The 20,795-nt window shown below is 35.5% G+C and overlaps 3 protein-coding genes across 4 annotated transcripts; 2 read left to right on the plus strand and 1 right to left on the minus strand.

The window, feature by feature from the left end:
- Positions 1-3,020: 3,020 nt before the first annotated feature.
- On the plus strand, positions 3,021-8,795 carry LOC125820695 (uncharacterized protein At1g51745-like). Its single transcript, XM_049500115.1, has 4 exons — positions 3,021-3,344; positions 4,977-5,896; positions 7,464-7,688; positions 7,791-8,795. Exons 1-4 carry the CDS (start codon positions 3,154-3,156, stop codon positions 8,564-8,566), a joined length of 2,112 nt encoding a protein of 703 aa, XP_049356072.1. The 5' UTR covers positions 3,021-3,153; the 3' UTR covers positions 8,567-8,795.
- A 1,301-nt stretch (positions 8,796-10,096) lies between these two features.
- On the plus strand, positions 10,097-12,067 carry LOC125820678 (60S ribosomal protein L28-1-like). The gene is made up of 3 exons (XM_049500099.1): positions 10,097-10,331; positions 10,757-10,920; positions 11,751-12,067. Exons 1-3 carry the CDS (start codon positions 10,184-10,186, stop codon positions 11,868-11,870), a joined length of 432 nt encoding a protein of 143 aa, XP_049356056.1. The 5' UTR covers positions 10,097-10,183; the 3' UTR covers positions 11,871-12,067.
- A 2,375-nt stretch (positions 12,068-14,442) lies between these two features.
- On the minus strand, positions 14,443-20,388 carry LOC125820658 (anoctamin-like protein At1g73020). 2 transcript variants are annotated; one of them, XM_049500075.1, is made up of 16 exons: positions 19,879-20,388; positions 18,531-18,600; positions 18,271-18,386; positions 17,841-17,967; positions 17,666-17,766; positions 17,447-17,538; positions 17,251-17,355; positions 16,867-17,142; positions 15,961-16,093; positions 15,769-15,882; positions 15,629-15,699; positions 15,384-15,514; positions 15,152-15,234; positions 14,947-15,054; positions 14,693-14,851; positions 14,443-14,604 (listed from the first exon to the last, which is right to left on the minus strand). In XM_049500075.1, the coding sequence occupies exons 1-16, from the start codon at positions 20,068-20,070 to the stop codon at positions 14,479-14,481; spliced, it is 2,004 nt and encodes a 667-aa protein (XP_049356032.1). In that variant the 5' UTR covers positions 20,071-20,388; the 3' UTR covers positions 14,443-14,478. The 2 variants fall into 2 exon arrangements, with proteins under 2 accessions (XP_049356032.1, XP_049356033.1); XM_049500076.1 differs by having other exon boundaries at positions 18,271-18,424; positions 19,879-20,045.
- Positions 20,389-20,795: the final 407 nt, after the last annotated feature.

Genomic DNA, 20,795 nt, shown 5'->3' on the forward strand with positions numbered 1-20,795 from the left:
TAACATCTCGATTTTAGGTGCAATAAAAATTCTACTAAACAAAACAAGATGTTTTTCTTCTCACCTTATCTCATATGAAATTATTATTTCTACTAGATATATAAAAAGACAATTAGACATCTCATACATAAATTGTGGATAAAATAAATATTAAAAAATAGATAAAAATTTGAGGAAGGACCAAAAGTGCACAAATATTGCAAATACGTGGGACTATTAGTGTTTTATGTGTAAAAAGTCAAGAATGACTTTAAGTCTTAACACAATAATAAGAGTAGGGATGGCAATGGGCGGGCGGGAGTAGGGCAGGGCAGGTTTCATCGTTTGCGGGGTAGGGCGGGTTATAGCTTTTGCGGGTTTGGGACGGGGCAGGTTTAAAACTTATATTTTCAAAATTCTGGCGGGGCGGGGCGCGAATTTGAGATAAAAGTCTTTTAAATTCGTTGATCTATACTAACTTTTGCATCAATTTTTGATCTGTTTGGTCACTGTTTAGTGTTTTTTTTCTCCTTTCAAATGAAAAAAATGTTTTTTAATGACCAATAAATTAGAAAGGAAAAAAAAAATTGTTGACATATTTTGTTTCTTTTTACTACATTCAACAATTTGTTTATTACGTCATATGTAATCGATTCAAAATTATTAACAAAAAAAATTAATGATTGTTTGCAACAATATTAACTTATTTATTTTTTAGGGTAAAAAAATATTAAGAAATTAAAATAATTTAATTTTTTTGGTTAAACACTTGTTGCACCTAATATTTGAAATTTTTTACAAATTATGGAGTGTGGGGCGGGGCAAAGCGGGGTGGATTGAACCAATAAATGATGCTATGCGGGGCGGATTATAATTTTAGCGGGTTTATGCGGATTTGTTGCGCAACCGCCCCACCATTGCCATCCCTAAATAAGAGACTATTTGGGTCTTTTCTCTCTTATATAGCATCTCACCAAAATTAGATCAATTTCTTTTTACCTTCAATTATCTTTCAAATTTATACAATAGTATTAATAATGCTCCCTCTCATCACTTTTACTTATTAAATATTTTTTAATTTGATTTATATTTTTATTTGTTATTTTTGACAAATGAAGAAAGTACATTTTTTCTTCTTATTATTATATCCTCAATTTTTTATTTATATTGAGTTAATGTCTTTAAAAATATAATAAGTAAATATGTTTGGAACCCTATCAATTAATAGAGGTAAAATGATAAACTACTTATATTAATTATTATTTTCTTAATAGGTTTGTCAAGGAAAAATTTGACAAATAAGTTAAAACTAAGAGAGTAGTACAAACTCTATTTCTTCTTACTTCAAGGAAAAAAATGTTAATTATTAAAATTCTTAAACTGGTTGATGGTCTGCAATGGGAGTAACTTCATCTATCTTTTTAAAGTATGTACTAATAGTCCAAATTTGTGAACACAATAATATGTAAAATATGGTCTTTGATAAAATAGCTTTACGGCTTTAAAATGAGAAAGTAATTTCATCTTTTCTCTTAATTTTTTTTGACACGATGCAAATGACTTACAAATATTTATAGGTTCAACAACTTTTCTTTTATAATTATTAGCTTCATATTCCATCATACAAGTTGAAAACTAACGAAAATTAAATCTTAAAAAACATTCATTATTCTTAAAAGATTTTACTTAAGGGATATTTAAATAGAAATGTAATAGAAAGACCTCAGAGTGTTACCTCGTTTTCAATCATTATTAGGATATTTTTCAATTAAGTTAAATATATTAGAATTAAATCTTTCAAAATGAAGCAAGACATAAAATTTTGAAAATACAGAAGTTATTTTAGTTTCAAGAGTAAATTCTCTTGATAGTCATATATGTTTGACTTAATTAGATAATCACTTTTATATCTTTAGGAAAATAGTCACCCATGTTAAAGAAAAGAATAATGTGACATAACATCTTATTAAAAGAGGAAAAATACATTTTAAGGAAAATCAGAATAGTTGAATGATATTGTGATCCTAAAAATAATAAAAATAATATTATAAGACAAATTTCTAACACAAATAACTATCTTAAAAGATTACTCGGGTTTTGGTTCTATTTGAGACTCTACGGGTAAAAATTTCCACAAATTTAAGTAGGTTTTGCCCACAATAGCCATCCCTATTGAGAAAATTAATGCGCAAAATTTAGAGGTCAACCAATTAATCAATGCTTTAGTTGAGGGTTAAGTTAACAATTTACTTATTTCACGTGACAAGTTATTGCAATTATGACAAATTAGAGGGACACGTTTTCTTTGATCAAAGATTCAAAAGAAAGGCCCCACTAACAAGTACACAAAATAGAGGTGTAGAAATCTTATTGTACTACCTGTCGTGCTGAATCACTACACCTATTTTCCAAATAAAAATAAACTAATAGTATAATATATTATTTTAAAGAAGAAAAAAAACCCTCTCCCTCTCCCTCTCCCTCTCCCTCTGTGTGAGCGTGCGAGCGAAGACGGTTCTGTCTCTCTCTTCTCTGTTTTGGAAGAGAAAATAAAAAAGTTACTAAAAAAGGGTACGTTCGATCCATTTCTATTTGTTCGTACAGAGAGAAGCCACTCTTTTCTACTTCATTTGTTCGACAAGTTTCTCCTTCTATGCGGCGGCCACTTCACTCTCTGTGTTTAGTTCTTGTATATATGTATGTATGTTTTTCTCTGAAACTAAAATCTAAATGTGGACCAGAGTGAAATAAGAAGAAAAAATGGAGATGGGTTTTGTTTTTTTTTATAAAAAATAAGGTGAGAGTTATATTCATAACCGAAGATTTTTTTCCAGCTAGATCTATCTATCTCTGGCATAAACCCTTCAATCGATTTTGTTCTGTCTTTTTTTTTGACTCATTCATTTGTTTTTTTTGCGGTGGTGTTTTAATGTTTTAGATACCTGGGTTTTTGTGTTGCATGTGAGAGTTCAATTCTTTCTGAAAAAAATTCTGTTGATTGATTTTTTTTTTTGTGTATGTGGTTTAAAGGGTTATGTGCATTTTTTTGATGATAGGTAAAAAGGTGATTTTTGTGGGGCTTTGGACATGCTTAGGAATGCTGTGGATTGACTGAATTTTGGGGATTTTTTCCGTTGTTTTGTAACCCGGTAAACTCGGGTGGCTTTGAAGGAGATGGGGAGTTCTGGTGAGTCTGTTGTCAAAGCTATTGATGCGTCGGTTGGGGGGCTGGTGTGGGTCCGGAGGCGAAATGGGTCGTGGTGGCCTGGTCGGATTTTGGGCTCAGATGAGTTACCTCAGAGTTGCTCTGTTTCACCAAGATTAGGGACTCCCGTTAAGCTACTTGGAAGAGAGGATGCAAGTGTGTAAGTTTCTATTTTCTTTCATTGTTGTGGGTTTCCTTCTGTTTGTACTATCATCCCTGAGCTACTTTGCCTTTTTGTATTTATTTATTGTTTTTTGTAAATAACGGCAGCCCTTTAAGTATGAGAATTTAAGTAATTTGTTTGGCACTTTCTTTGGTGGTTTCTGGAGGCGTGGACATATTTATAAATTAGTTCTCCTTCTAATGGTTTTCTCTCAAGGGTTAAACCATGGTCCTTTTTCCTCTAGTTTTTGCTTTAATCCAAATTATAGTTCCCACTCCTAAACTTGTCAAATATGGATGAAAAAGAGATTAGATTCTTCTGTACAGTTAGTCGAAGTTTTGTATGCTTAGAATTTGGATAGGATTTGATAAATTAACTTAGAAGCAGCAACTAGACAAAATGAAAGTAAAATTCGTTTTGTAGAGTCAAGTGAAGGAAAGGAGTTCACTGAGTGTGTGGTTCAATCTTTTGTGGCTGTTAAGATTCCCGTACTCACAAGTCATTATAGTTTTAGGCTTTTAGATGTAGTGTGTGTCAATTCACTTTCCACCTATAGCAGAACTAAGCAAATGGCGCTCATTGCCATGTTGTGAAACAATAAACTGTGGTAGCTTACTTCTGACAATTAAAATATGAAAAACCTGCAGAATTAACTTGTAGTGTTAAAGTATTAACTCTTCATCTATTCTTATGGGGGGGGGGGGGTTTAGACTTTTGTAAAACTGGAGTTTCTTATCCTCAAATCCTGGGTTCCATATATACACACACATTCTAGGATTATATGATTTGTCTTGAAGAATGGGTCAGCAATGCAATCTATTCCGTCTGCCTGCTTCGATTACTTACAGTTTTAGTATCTCAATTAAGCTTTTTTTATGGTACTTTCTTTGTCGTGAAATGTTCTATACTGCTTGTGCCATTTATGCAGTATGTACAGCAATTTTTGGCTTTGAAAAGTTTAATGTAGGCAGTGAGATCACATTTTTAGGTGTTTATTGGCATTTGTCGAGTAACAATGCTGTTTTTTACTTTTTCTAGTGTTGTAAACATATTGTCATAAATGTGACTTGCAGGATTTTGTTTTGGCAACATGGGAAATCTTCCTCTATTGATAAAAGTTGATTTATCAAGCTAGCTAAGGTTACTATGTTCCTAACTGTGGTTCTTGCCCAGTGGTATCAAGGATAGAAGTCATTTGGAGCCCCTTTTTAATCTATTCCATTGTGAATCCAGTTTTACATGTTCTTGGCAAATTAATGCCAGTTCAAGTGGCTCATAGTTCTTGTAGGGTACTAAAAGCATCTTAGTACTTTTTCTGTAATTGCACCAGCTTCTCCCAGTTATGGAGACATTACTTTCTTACTAATCATTTGGCCTGCAAAACTAATAAGAAGGAGAGATCAGTTTCCTTGCTATCATTTAGCCTGCTAATGCTTCCACAATTCGGACTTGTGGTGTTCCGTTTTCACAATCCTATGTCTTTTACTTTGTCTAACGCAGTATTTGTCAACGGACTTGTATTTTCCTTGCTCTTCCCATTTTAAAGAGTACCAATTGTTGAAGTGAACATTTTCCTTTTCCTTTAAGCTTGAGACTTGATGAAGTGTCTAATAGTTGCTGCTGTTTCAGGGACTGGTACAATCTTGAAAAATCTAAGCGGGTGAAAGCCTTCCGTTGTGGGGAATATGATGAATGTATTGAGAAAGCTAAGGCTGCTGCTTCTAACTCCTCAAAAAAGGCTGTCAAATATGCTCGAAGAGAGGATGCCATTATTCATGCTCTAGAGATTGAAAGTGCTCGTCTCGGGAAAGACCATCCAGATTTTTTCTCAAGAATAGATAAAGAAGGTGGAGAGCATCATACCATGGAAGAATCACATACTTCTTCTAACCCTCTTGAAGATGGTAAAGAGTTAGATGAGGAACTGAATAGTTCCGAAAATAATTCCAATTCTGCTCAAGAATTGTCTCAATCTGGTGTATCATTTGAGGCGCCAAATCTTACTATTGCATCTGAGGAGCAACCTGTGTGTGGGACACGGAGGAGAACACCAAACGACTCAGAGGATGATGGAACCGAGGGAAGTAAACGCATGAAAGGACTTGATGACCTGGGAATGGGTGTCGTGTCATCTCTGAAAAGGAAGCGATCTCAGGTGGCACATGTTCATGATTTCTTAAAGAAGAAGAACCGTCGCCGTCCCTTGACAAAGGTTTTGGAGAGTACAGCAATGGTGTCTGTTCCTATCACGTGTGAACAACTTCCCAGTCCAACTGGCTCTACTGTTGCAGGGGTATCTGAAAGCAAAGTTTTTGCGTTACAATCTAACGAGTCTGGGAAAAGTTTTCCTACAGTACTAAATAATGACACAGATATTATCTCAGATAATGGGAAGCCATTGGATGCATTTGGCCACCCTCGTGATTCTTCCCTTGTTAAGCACGAACAGAAAGAGAATGGAATTTCCAGTATTTCGGGGTTGCCTGAGAATGGTTCTTCTGACAGGTTGTTTGATGTGCCCTTAGTTGCAGAAGAGAAGCAATCTGCAGGTATTTATGTGCATTAGCAGAGATTTCTTTGCATTCATGGTTTATAATCTACATAGTAGTAGCAGTGTTATTAAAGCTCATTTGAGGTGCGTTTAAGCACTCGTTAAAGCCAGGTTGTATGTTTGACTTCACTTAGATGGTGCTTTAGTGTAGGTGCTAAGGATTTAAGGCATGCACCTCATCACCAACGGGTCTATCTTTGAGTGAACAGTACTAAATATAAATATATTTGACAACTGATTACATCAATTGTTAAAAAACATTATGAGTAAATTTTAGTGATTAGGAATAAAGAATGATGAGTTTAGTATAAGAAAACTTTCTCAAGAAAAGCAAAACTATACCTTTTCATGATTTCATCTATATCAGATATTTTAAATAATTTTTTAACTTGAATGTCATGTTTTTAACATCATCTTATTTGCTAGTTATAATTGTTTCTGATCTTTTATCCAAATATTATTGTTTGTTTGTAGTTATTTTTCCTTGCATTATTACACACACACACACACATTCTTCACTAGTACCTTTCTCCATTTTAGCTCACAGCCCCACACTTTAATTCCCTTTGGGCTAAAAGCCCCATCAGACGTTGGAACTTCTCTGCGCTTTTTGCTGACTATACTGCACTGTAAGAAGACCCCAATGATCTGGAGCAATCACAATAAATGTTGTCTTTGTAGTTCTTATTGCACATGTGCCACTAGTGCAGGCACTGAAAATGGTAACAAAAGCTGGCCTTGGAGGCCTTTTTCGTTGATCTGTTAGTTGGAGATCCACGTAGATTTTTCCTTGGAATCTTCTGGTGGATAATCTCTGCATAATATGGTGTAGAAGAGCATACTTGCAACAGGATTTCCTTTCCCTTCAGTTATGGAGGACCTAAACTAATGTGTTCTATGTCTCATGGAATCCCTCAGCCCCTCACATATTGGTCTTGGGCATCAGACACAACTTAGTTAAACTAATATGAAGTGGTAGTTTTGGTGAATCTTTCCTCTTAAGTTTGCAATTGGTTTTGCATTATGGAAGTATTAATTAGAGACTAGAGTGGTTCACTCTTCATACTTCAATTTTTCTTCTCTACTCCATGTTGGGGTTTGTGGCTGAGTTTGGCAGATTAATTAGTAGAGGCACCCATTTTAATCTCATGGTTCCACATGAATGACACTGTCATTTTTATGCACTAACCTTAAATACCAGCCATCTGCCCATCTTGAACTTCTTAGCTTTCACTCTAGAAAAACTTCTTAACTCTGATTGTTTCAATTAAGAACTTATTTTCTGTGGAACTGTTAAAAAAAAATGTTCTGTGAATTTGTGTAGAACGTTTTGAGTGTGTGAACTTGTCATTGCACTTCCCTTTCTACATGATTGTCTTCAATTTCTTTTCTTATCTATGCTATGAGTTTCTAATAGTTCTTTTGCCAATGATTTCTGATGCAATTTTAAAAAAAGCTTCTCTTTTCCTGTTTATCGTTCCTCTTTTGATTTTATATTTCTGAATTTCACATGGTTGCAGTTCTTTTGTCTGATTTATGCTTATATCTTTTATTTCTCCAAACAGGCTTGTCTCCTATAGTATCTTGCACATCTCAGAAAGCTCAAGGTGGTGTAGGGGCACAGTCTAGCCAGGGCAGCCAAGTTGAAGCTATGTCGTTTGGAAGTGAGGAGCTTAATGACTCTGGCTCCACTAGTTCTGGTAGTGAAGATTTTCATTGTTTCAGCCAGAGGATGGTGAAAGGAACTTCAAAATGGCAGTTGAAAGGAAAGAGGAATTCGAGGCACACATGTAAGATTAAAAAGAAAGATTCTGGACAATGCAGAGGTTTGAAAGATGAACTAAATGTATATTTGGCTGCTATAGATCATGATTCATTCCCTCTTTCTCCAGGTCGGAAAGTAGACAACTATCGTTCGAAGTCAAGACCAGTTACGGAAATTCAAGTGGATGAGTTGCGAGGTTGGAGCAGGAATGTTTCTCTTAGAGAAGCTCAAATGAAGGGGCCAACTGCAGACCTGCTTACTCCACAGAGGTTGCTACCCTATCGTCAGTCTCGATTTACAGTTAACCCCAAATATGAGTCATCAGATTTCTCTCTTAGGCACCACATTGCTGATTCTTCATTGTATGATGTTAATCTTGAGGTGAAAGCCAGCTATCGTCCACAGCATGTTCCATATATCTCCCTAATGAGCAAATTGAATGGTCAGCCTATCATAGGTCACCCCCTCACAGTTGAAGTCTTGGATGATGGCTTTTGTGATAATCTGCTAGTCAGTGGATCTGAGTACTATAGCAGCAGCTATGACTTAGATGAGGATCATGGTGAGAACAGCTCAGTTTTGCATAGTGCGGATATTGTTTATGAATCCAAGCCGAGTTCTGCGGGTAGGATTTCGACTAAGCATCGCATGGTGAAACCTCGTAGTTCACCAACAAAGTCACCCAAGACACGGAAAAATGGCCTCCTTTCAAAGAAGATTAGAAAATTGTCCTCTTTAACCGGTTCTCACCAGCAAAATAGAGAGAAGAAACCTGTAGTAGAGAAGCTTAAAGGACCTGCGGTAGCTTGTGTCCCCTTGAAAATAGTGTTCAGTAGGATAAGTGAAGCATTAAATAACTCAATACGACCTGCCCACCGTTCTCTTGTACCAAACATTGGTTGAATAATGTTCCATTGATCAGAATGATCAGAGTTAGTGAACTATGAGAGAATTTGTTTAGGAATTCTGATTTGTAGCAGCCCAGTCTGGATTCCGGAGTTGAATCATTTTTGTACAATAACAGGGTGTGATCACTAGCGTTGAGAAACTGGCTGCTTTGTTGGTGTATATAATGTAACATTAGCTGAGGTGTAAAGATGGTATTCTGATATTAGGATTGGTTCAATTCTTCCAACTTTGATTTTAGAGGATTGATTACTTGGAAGTTTTTTAAATATTTATGGTACGGGTTGCACTGACTAGGCGGTGCATTTTACAATTTTCCCCTTCCTTTTTTCTGTATTTGAGATGTTGACAGCTGAAAGGCTTGATTTGAAAATGAAAAGCGCGGAGGTTTCAGCATATGAGATCCTAGCTGATGAATTTTCACATTCTCATCTCAAGGAGGCAATGTCGCTTCTGTTAGGTGTGAAGATGGTCTTGTTATGTCAGTCTGAATCTGCGTTTAGAAGGGATATCTTTGGTGTATATTACAGCAAAATGGATTTCAGTTTTGAACAAACTGAAACTTGTCAAAAATTATGGGTCAGTAGATTTACTTGTGTCACTATATGCATGGGATAATGTTCGTAAATGTCTAGCTGCATGATGGTTGATTGCATCGTAGTTACAATTAAGAAATGAGTACTGATATTGAGAACCAGGTTGATGACTAATTTGCTGAAGGTTTCTGAAATAAAAGAAAGTGAAAATGTGTCATGGTTGGAATGTAGTGTATTGGCACTCTTGGTAAAAAAAAAAAAAAGTTGGAGCAAAGGCTTTGGCGTTTAAAGTTTCATTACATGTGGTATGATAAATTATTTATTTAAGTCTGAGTGATTAAAGTTACTTGATAGTTGTGTTGATAAATTTTATACATGTATCTCGTGAATTTAGTTAAAAACATGCATAAAATCATAAGCTTATTCAAGCGTCTGATTCGAAAGTACTCTTTCACAAAAGTTTATCATTAAAGTACTTTTTGCATACTTGATAACAAAATCATTGATGGGTATAAGATCAACTTTTATCCCACTAGCAAATTAAGCCCAAACAAACAAAAAACGGTTTCATCCAATGATTGTTAATTCGAAGAAAGCGTTCATTTATAAGGCATAAAATGTTGGGCAAAAAATGAATGATTTTTTCTCATGAAGGAAGAAAAAGGAGATGACATATTTTCACTTCACTCTTTCATAATTGAATTAGATCAGTTTAATATTTTAAAATTTAAATATTTAACAATTATACAAAAGATATTACTATATTTTTTTCCCCATGTTAATATGATAAAGAAGTACATTATAAAATATTTTGATCAAAGTTTGCAATACCTTGAATCTCAAAAAAAAATAATAATGTTGAGGCTAAGATATTTTCTCTCTTAAGCGTATACATGTGAGAGGAAAGTGAATAAAAAGATGGGCAATTCGGTAAATTAATAGGCCCAATTCGCCACATTCCTTGCCTAGGGTTTTAGAATACCCATATATATAAGAAAATGTAGCACACTAATGCAATCTAAAGCTCTCAGCATCCTCCTCTTCCCGCCGTCGGAGCAAACCCTAGGAATCATTTGCAATGACAACAGTTCCAGGGCAACTAGTATGGGAGATCGTGAAGAAGAACAACTCCTTTTTGGTGAAGGAGTTCGGTAATGGTAGCGCTGGCGTCGTCTTCAGCAAAGAACCTAACAACCTCTGCAACCTTCACTCCTACAAGCACTCTGGTTAGTCTCTATGCCATCGACATTTCTCTTTTGCTCTTAGAACCCTTGGATCGAGATTTTGTTCCATTGATATCATCAGTTGGTGTTGTTATTTGCTAATCGTGATTAGGTTTGTTTGGTTTAATTTTTGTGGAGTACATGCAATTGTTATTTTGCTTTAGGTGATTAGACTTTTACTATTCGATTGTGAAGTTTAACATGCAATTTTCATGTAGGATATTTATGTCGTTTGAGATTTTTAAGTGTATATATACGTTTTTTCTGTTGAACTCGAGTTCTGTTATGTTTGGTGAGGTCATGTATTGAATTGTAGAAGTTTTGCCTAGCGTAGATTACTGAGTTGGTTTGTTGTTTGAGAAACTTTAATTTGGCATGGGTTAAATTACGGTTAAGTCAATCTATTTTATTGTTTTATGATTCTTTAGGCCTAGCAAACAAGAAGACGGTGACTATCCAGCCTGAGGGAAAAGATAAATCTGTGTTGCTTGCTACATCGAAAACCAAGAAGCAAAACAAGCCTTCAAGTTTGCTGAACAAATCTGTGATGAAGAAGGAATTCCGCAGAATGGCCAAGGCTGTAACAAACCAGGTTGAGTTTTGATTCACTTCTGTTCACTAATTTACTGGAGTATTTCCTGTGCAATTGTTTTCTTTAACTAAATTATGCTGATTTTGCATCTTGGCAATGTTTGTCATCGGGTAGCTTATCTGATAATAATTGTTTTTGTTTGGATGCCTGGTGATTAAGTCATTAAGGTTGAGTGTTGATGATGAATTATTTCCCCTCTTCCTATCTAATGATGATAATAACTGCTCATTCCAAGTAAATACCTTTTCGAAAATAAAGTTGCTCATTTTAAAGCAACCAATTCCTTAGTTACACAGATGTATTGAGATTTCAAAGTTTTGTACTCTTTAAGTGTAAAATTTAATTGATTTCTAGAATATGCCATTGTCCTTTATTCATAAGCGTCTACACTAGTGAAATAATACAAGCAATTGATTATACTTAAACTTCTGTTGAAGTGGTGGTTGGTTGTTAGCTAAGAGAATTAGTTTCTTCTTTTAGTGCTAAAATTACTATTTTGGTTATTGAAGTGATTAATTGATTAGTCCAAGCCACAACTTTAATGATCCATATGTGGAATAATGAGGTAGTACTTTATTTGTAAAATCTCACAGGAATCAGTTCAACTGATTTACCATTATTCTAACCATATGGCTTTCTTTTTTACTTTGGAGATGCTTGAAAATTTTGATGTGTCTATGCTTTTCTTAAATATTAGATTACTGATTGTCTTGTCTAATATGCTAGTTGGTATTAAGCATACTGTCTTTGACTAAATAGAAACTTCTGTTGTCTCAACTTTGTATTGTCATATTATTGTAAGAATGTACTTTAATGACTTCTCTGTACAGGTTGGAGACAACTACTACAGGCCAGATCTGAAGAAGGCAGCCCTTGCAAGGTTGAGTGCTGTGAACAGGAGTCTCAAGGTCACCAAGTCAGGTGCCAAGAAGAGGAACAGACAGGCTTAAGAGTTCATGCTAGGAAATGCTACAGTGTATGACTTGTAATGCATGGGTTTTCTCCAGTACCAAAGTTTTGTGTTTGACTTTATCTTTGTTTCTTTCTGAATTAGCTATTGGCAAGGGCAATATCTCTAGTTTTGAGTTTAAAAATGACATCCTTTATCAGAGCTTTAAAAGATTATCTACATTAATTTGTGGTCTTAGATTGGAGCTTTATCTGTTTATTCCATTTTAATTTTATACATGTGCTTAAAATTGCAAAAGTTGCAGGCGTTTTACTTGTATGATTTAGTAGTAAGTTGAGAAATCTCCAATTGATTTGCGTTGTTGAGTGACTTCTGATGCCCTTGATAAAGTGAGTTGTGGCTTCTATGGCAAACTAGACTGTCAGGATCTTGAATTGGGGAGGGGATTGGCATTGTTTAAACTAATTTGACCTAGCTTTAAATTTAAAATTACTTTTTCGCAAATGAAGTATTTTTGGATAGTAATAACTTTCGTACGGCCAAAATGTTAGAGATTTGATGGTTGTTTCTCTATATTGGTTTTCCTTGCTGCCAAGGGGTATGGTAGTTCCTCTATTCCAATTTATTTGACTTATTTTTCTTTTTAGTCAGTTTTAAAAAGAATGAAACATTTCTATATTAAATAATAATTGAGAAACTTACCTTTAAAATGTCTATTTTACTCTTAATGAAATAATTTATAGCAACATAAATTTCTATTATTCAATTTTAGGCCACATAAGTTTTCCTTTCTTTTTTAAATTTTGTGCCTTTAGCATAAAATGGGACAGAGGGAGTATTCAAATAGAAATGTACTGGTGATATTAATATATTTTTTTAGCTACAGACTAGCATTTTGCAAGGAAACTGTAAGATTAGGAAATTAGAATTTATTGAATCTATTAACACAGATTCTCGTTGGCTGAAGCTAAAAATTACTCTTCCTGAACAACTCAGAGTTAGTGGTCCTCTGGTTTTATGTCTTTTTTCCTCGCATGATTGGTAGGTTATCGGGAGAAAGTTGAAAGTTTCCTACCAAATAAAGTCCAAACGTGCAGAGAACTTGGTATTAGTTAATAGAGTTCCGTCAATTCAAGGTTGGTAATAACTATTCCTCGTAGAAAGAAAGAAGAGAAAAAGAAAAAAATAAAATACAAGAAGCTTAGTAATTTATGGCTTTCCACTTGAGAATAATGAACACCAATTTAACACGCTTTAACGGAACTGGATAATTGACTAGTAGCACAAACCCCCTGCAGAATATTTTGAAAAGTCTATTGTAGACAACTGTTCCTTGCTACATACGCTTGGAAACCTCTGGTTATTTCCCTTTGGTATAAAACAGACTAACCCTCAATTAAAAAACAAATATCTTCATTCGGGGGATCAGTTGATGGAAAAGGATTCCATTCCCATAGAAGCAGCTGCTTCATGCAGCAAAGGGAAGCAAATTATGAAGAGCGATGAAGCTGCAGCAAAGCGTGGGCGCTTCAACAGCTGCTTCTCCTTCATGGAAATCTCAATTGATCCTGGAATGAAGTCGTTGAAACATCTGGATTCTAAGAAGTTCAAGGAAGAAATCAAGAAATGGGCTAAAAGCGTGGTCTCTTATGCCCGTCAAGTCAGTGACCGTTTTGGGAGCTCTCGTCGCTGATTCAACAGTGAGATATCAACATCTCTTTAAGCAAATCGGCAGAGTATTGTTTGAGAGGACTTGCAAAATAAAAGTGCATACAAATTATGCACAACAATGGAAAAAGAAAACAGCTGTGTCATACATGCAAATAAGAGTACTGCAGATAAACAAAGAACGGACTGCTACATACAATCATGAACTCAATTCTGTTTCGAGTTTGATAGTTGGGATCATCCATTTCACTGTACATAATTTTCTCAATACAAACATGGACTCAATTCTGTAGCATCTTTTTCGATTTTTTTCCTTTTTTCTCTTTCTGATTATATTCCCCAGACATGGATTTGAGAGGTTGTTTTTATTTCTTCTGTTTGTTGTCTTTTTTTTTTTTCCTCCTCCTGAGGCCCAATCAATCATATAATGATTATAAGAAAACGTACATTTGATGGACTAATTTTGTCTCCGCATCTGCGCATCATTGAGCGTTAATTAGCATTACTTTAGCCTAATGTCTTTTGTAGACACTCTCTACATCCACAAAGTATGGTAAAGTCGGTGTACACTCTACCCTCCCCAGCTTACCTATGGTATTATATTGGGAATGTTGTTTTAGTATCACTAAGCATGAATTACCCATGTACCCTTACAAAGAAAATTACGTGCTTGGCGTGGAGGTGATTACGAACATTATTAACGAATACTAGGAAATGGTACCTAAATTAGCTGCTGAATCAAATACAAAACTTATTTACTTTCTAGGAAGAAAACTGCACTTTACACTGGCTTGCCAAACAGGCACACTGGCACCTAAGGGTCCACTAAGATGAAACTCACTCGTTGCACAGTTTTACACACAGCTCAAATCTTCATATATGCTCCGACATCTACCTTCAAATTTTGCTTTGAAGAATGAAGGTGACACCGTAGTGTGGATAGGACGAACATGTCACTCTTTAAGTCCTTCAACCAATCACTACTCATCTTTTTTTAATTCAGTATGCATCTTTTCACCAGATATGCTCCTTAAAAGCTGTCTGGAGCACATATCATGTACATGAGTTGCGTTCTTCATCCTATTAGCTTTTATCCACGCCGGCTCCTATTCAAGATGTGGGAAATGAGCAACGCTTGTTAGTTACAATGGTACATGTATTCTCTGAGATTGGTATAGCTACTAGGAGTCATACCTCTGGAACAATGCGTGAGAACACAAATTTTAAGAGCAGAAGTACATGTTCCATAATGAGAATTGCAGCAATTCCAGGCGATATTTTCCATTTCCCCTCGTGATCATACAGGCATACGAGGAGAATGCAGTTCGTACATATTGACATGACAATCAGAAACTGAATTCCAAGAGATTAAGGCATTGCAAGAACAAGCTGTTAGCAAGCAAGAGTTTGTATAATTGGGTTCAGCAAAAGAAAAGGGCAGCACATACCTGAAATATGTTTAGCCAAGCTCCAATTGTTGCATCAGGACGTGGAATGGGCCTTCTAAACATGGCAAGCAATTTCAGTGCATCTGTTCTTATCTCTGTTATGTTGTTCTGCAAAAGCAAAATTGAATTTGGCTCCTTATTACTCTCATTAAAAACAAAATAGTAAACGATATTAAAAGAGGGAGGGGTTATGTGCATTATGTACCAAAGTAGCAAAGGCAAAACCAAGAGGAAATGCACAAGCAAACATCATGATCATGCCAAATTGCAACGCCAATTCCAAAAAATCTGCAATTATTAAGAGTTCCAATTAGCTACAGGTGTGTTAAAATAGTTGCGCAGTTGTAATAATTCAAACAAGGACAATGTTATTAAAGGTGTTCAATAAGATTAAAACTCATGTAGGATCTTAAAAAAGAATAGGAAGCATGGATTACCATCGAAAAGTCCGTCTTCAAGCTCCTCTCCAATACTAGCAGAATAATCAGGTTTAAGGTACTCCTTTTCTACTCTAGACATGTATTGGGTCTTTTCCGAGGATGTTCCTTTCTCACGTTTTCTCTTGTTTCTTCACATTAAGAGATATATATCAGATGGACCATAAAGTAAAAAACAAATAATAGTAAATTAGCTCTTCAATTAAATCCTGTGCAGATCAGCCGAAATGAAGGAAGTGTCTTACCCCACAGCTCTATATTTCTTAAAGCTGTATTTTAAGTATGGTAGAGAGTTCTCCAACATATTCTCCAGCACCTGTGAAACAGTAACATACATTAATAAAGATTCAGATGGCATATGTGAAAGAAAAACACTCCCATCTACCTCTGATATAATTAGACGTTGGATGAGAACTTGGCGAAGTGTCATAATGTTGCGGTGCAATAAAGCATGATAGAAAATTCCAATGTAGGATTGCATGAAGTAAAGGCCAAAAACCTGCACAAGACAACAAATTCTCAATTAGGGGCTAAAAGTCTGGACAAATGAGAAAGAAACAAAGCTTCTCATAACCACCTTGTAAACCCAACTGTCAGCTCTCCGTTCTATGTTTTTGTTGTTCTCATATTTTACAAGCTTCACTGATATCTTTCCACCAATTTTGTTGAAGTACTGAATAGTAAAGAGGTATACAGCTGTCAGACAAAACCTGTAAGAAGCAGAAAGTATTTTATATTTGTATGTGGCAGACTGAAGTGAATTTAAGAGCAGAAAAGGCTATGTTAATATTAACTGTGAAGTCTGCAAAGATTTCGAAATGGATAGGCAAGAAAATTGGAATTATTTGGAAGACAACTACTTTCTTGGGGTTAAGACCAACATTTTGAGAGTGCAATCTGCATACTAGGATATCTAAACCCCGGAAGGTGAATATAATAGAAAAGTTGAACAAAATATTGTCAGGTTGTTTTATGAAATAAAACTGCATGTTGGCATGGCATAAAAATTTCAATGGCAAAGAAAAAGTACTACTTAGACATTCCAAAGCTGGTAGAATTCTCGGATCTAATAGCACATGAAGTAAAGTAGGACATCGAATAAATGAAATAAAGGAGTAACAATCAAAATAAATTTTAGCAATATTGGTATCTCTCCAATAGTATATCAAAAACTAGGTAATACATCAATATACACGATGTGAAATACGCCGCTGAACTGGGATACTTAAAAGTAATGCATCCTGGATTATTTACATTAAGATGAATGCCAACCAGAGGATCTTGACGTGGAATCTTAACCATCAACGTGAAGATATCTCAGACACTGGGATGATATTGGGACTTCAGACATAAGATAGTAAGTACGTTTTTCCTTTCTTATTTTATAAGCAAAAAATGATAAAAGTTGGTAATTATAGATAAAACATGTAGTTATGGACAAAGTCCTCTAATGTCATAGGAAGAAGAATATAAAGTTGCTTACTTTGATACGTCAGACCTCAAAACCTCATAGACATGAGCAAAAGCCAATTCAAAAGGCAACTGGAGACATATAATGCTCAGTATAATCATGGCATCATTTCTGAATCTCATGAAATGACCAAGCCATTCCTCTCTTTGGAATGCTTCTTTTCCTCTTGGTTTATCAGTTTTGTCAGCTCCCTGTTTCTTCATGAGCTCCACAGGGGACTGAAACTGATACCATTCACCTTCCAAGTATTTAGATTCATTGTCTACAGCCGGATAATTCATCTGCCACCTGCACTCCAGACAGTTAAATACAAACGAAAAGACGTCAATCCAAATAACTTCAATAGAAGATAGAAAAGATGTGAAACAACCGGAATAATCATGTTGAATGTGTCACCTGACAAGAAGCGCTGAGTTTTTACGTTTCCAGAATTGGAAAAATAACACAGCCCAAGAAATTATGCTTATGAAGAAAGCAGAAAGGACAAACAACTGCAAAGACCTGGAGAATATATAAGAGCTTGTTCAAAGTCAGAATGAAAACTAAAACAAACTTTGACAGTAAAAAGGAACAGAAAGTGCGATTGACCTACCCAAAATCCACTAACTGCACTGTAAGTCCAAATGCAGCTGGGAAGAGCATCCATCTTGTGTACATCCCAAGAAATGCGAAATAGGAAGCTATCTATTGTTGACATTATGTATTGGGTGTTAAACAAGTAGAAAATGTGCATCGTAGAGAACATTGACACAAATAGCAGTGGATCACATCATGATTAGAGAATGGCAAAAGACTCGTCCAAAAACTTCACCTTTGTTCCATAATAGTTACAAATATCATCTATAGGTTGCACAGTGAAGTCCCACCAGTTCAATGCCCAACTTCTTAGAAGCTGCTTCCTCTTTGTTTCATCTGCAAAGTAAATTTTAATCTTCTTTGGATGTTTCTAAACCACTGTTAACTTGAACATATCAGAGAAAACATACCATGCACAGGAAACACTTCTTTAACAATGCCCATTGACTCCAATGTTCGCAAAAGAGGCTTTCCTGGTTCCCAGTGCACCTCATTTCCATCAGACTTTAATATAACTGTTGAGGTGCTTGTGTTCACCTGCAATTTTGGACTCAGCAAACATGAACTTGAAATATGGGACAATTAAAGAGCACTGGAAAAGACTGGCAATTGAGATACAGACAAATACTTTTTGGAATAAATTAAGACACATCAGATTTATTTGTGATGAAGGAAATAATAGTTGCAAAGATGGGACAATTAAAGAGCACTGGAAAAGACTGGCTTCAGACTTGCCTAATCTGATATAGACAATCAAATGAAGGTGGGAAATGAACTTATGCATCCATTAGGACAAGTAACCACAAGATCTAGAGTAGGCTAGGATTCCAGTTAACTCACAATCTCATATATTATGTGACGGTAGCAACAGTAGCGCTCAAACCAACTAAACAAGGAGCCGTCTGGCTGCATTTCATATGCTTCAACCTCATCCCAGTGAAATTGCAAATCCACTCCTGAAACCAAAATTGTGTGCTCAGAAATAAGCAAAAGCCTGCAATTTTTTTGGATAGGTGCATCAGCCAGTAATTACTCAGATCATACATACAAATGAGCAACTAGAGATAAATCTAATGAGGAAACAATTTAATGATTATCACCGATATGAGTCCGTTTCTTCAACTGCAACTCTGCTGCAGCCTGGCCAAGAGTTTTTAATGGCGCTCCCAACTGGAAAAAAGAGCTTAAGATCATGTAATTTCATATGCAGAATTCAGAATAAACCAGCAAGAAGGAGATATCTTTTGAGTGACCGGACCTATTTTGTTACATGAAGTCATGAACCAAGTGTGTGTGTGTATATATATATATATTATATATATCATACCCATAACAGTATTCACTAATTAAAGAAAATTATAATCATAGAAAAAGGGAGAGCCCACATAGATGTGTATACATACATAGACATTGGCAACTTATTTGTTTCTGTGTGACTCCCTCTTTTTTTTGGTTAACCGTGGTGTCCGAGCCAACTTGCACTCACTTCAACTAATTCTACGGGATATTTGTTAGTACTATGTCCACCAAGGCTAGGACAAATGGGAACTGTCTCCGCTGGAATTTGAACTTGAGACCTCATGATTCTTAACCCATTTCGTTGACCACTAGGGTGTCCATATGTGACTTTTCAAGCATTGCCTATCTTGCTACAGGTAAAAGAACCTAATGTATTATATGCTATCGTTCAAACTTTTTAAAGTAAGAATACACTGGTTCTTAGCTCGTGACAATTGAGAATGTTTGTTCTCAGTCTCAAGGTCCAAAATTCAGTTCTAAAGTTTTGGGGTCCTTTATATCCCCACAAAGAAAGAAATTATGCCTACCACCCTAATCTATGTGAGCCAAGCTTAATACTATGGTCGATGCTGTTCTTACAAGCTTGCTTATCATTTCTGTTGCCTCTAAGAAGACGAGTACACTGCAAAATTCCTACTAAAACTGGAGCATATCAGAAGGGCAGCTGCAATCTATTTCAGTTCTCACCCATGAATCCTCCATCCATTCAGGGATATCCGATATAATTGTTTATTGTTACACACAACAATAACATCATACCCAGTAATAATCCCACAAGTGGTTCTGGGGAGGGTAGGAGGTACAAAAACCTTACCTCTGCCTTTGTGGGGGTAGAGAGGTTGTTTCCAATACATCCTCAGCTCAAAAGAAAGAAAAACGAAGCATGTTTGCAAGTAAGAAAATGACTTCGTAGAGGGGAAAAGGAAATGCAGAAAGATTCATTTGGGTTTACACGTTGGTTAGCTAGAATTATGAAAACTAAAACAAAATGTAAGTTAAACAATGGTGATTTCTCTAGCAGTACTATTCAAACAAAAACCAAACTAGTAATTTAGTAATGAACATCGATCTCCTGTAAAGCTAAGCGCAACGGTAACGTCAACCAGAGTATATGACAGCTGAATATAGAAGAAGAAAGTTGAAACGCACCCTGAGGAATTCATTCTGAAGGCCAACAACTCTATCAACAATCAATCCCGCTTTTCGAAATTCATCAACGAGAACCTCAATACAATCATTAATTTCATCTCCATCCTTATTATTTCCTGAACTCTTTGGTACCACCACGCCTATTTCAAAGGCGACAGTTTCCAAATCCTCCGCACCAATATTCTCATTCATTTTCCCAAAAAACTCCAACAAGGGAAAACGTGAATCCCCGCTGAAGCTAATGGAACATGCAATTAATGGAAGTTATCGGATTAGGGCGTGAAAATTGTGATGAAGGTGGCTAGATAAGCGTTTTGTAGCAGAGAGAAAATGGCGGAGAAATACAGGAAGAGCAGAAGCAGGGGCGAAAGGTGACACATAAGCTGAAAGGGTGAAGAGTAGTGGCAGAACACGTGGAGTGGGCGTTTTGTTGTTTTGTGTAACCGTTTTTAGGTGCCTTTCATCATGAAACAGGTCAATTTTCAGGCACAATAATCAATGCTCCATCGATCACGGTGACCCTTTTTTCGTCTTTTTGAGCAAATTTAACCCGTAATGACTCAACTAATTACAGAAAATATGACTTTATTAAATTAGTTTTTGGAGCTAACTAGAGTATATTAATTCCTTCTTCTTAAAACTACTAGTTTAATACGAACAGTAAGACTCACTTGTCTAACAAAATCATTCATTTGATTATTGATTTGAAAGTGAATTTTTCATGTACTTTTTCTAATTTTATCCTCGCTAGTGAACTAATATTATATTTAGTAGAGTATTGAATGAGATTTATCCAAGATAATATATGTATGACTAAGATTACTTACATCTTTTTTATATAATAAATATGCAAAAAAAAAAAAAAAACTTTTTAACGAACATGTTGTAAACTTATTGAGTAGAATTGTACTATTTGG

This window comes from Solanum verrucosum, unplaced genomic scaffold (assembly GCF_900185275.1).
Source record: "Solanum verrucosum unplaced genomic scaffold, falcon-dt-bn FXZP01000117.1, whole genome shotgun sequence".
Taxonomy (NCBI): Eukaryota; Viridiplantae; Streptophyta; class Magnoliopsida; order Solanales; family Solanaceae; genus Solanum; species Solanum verrucosum.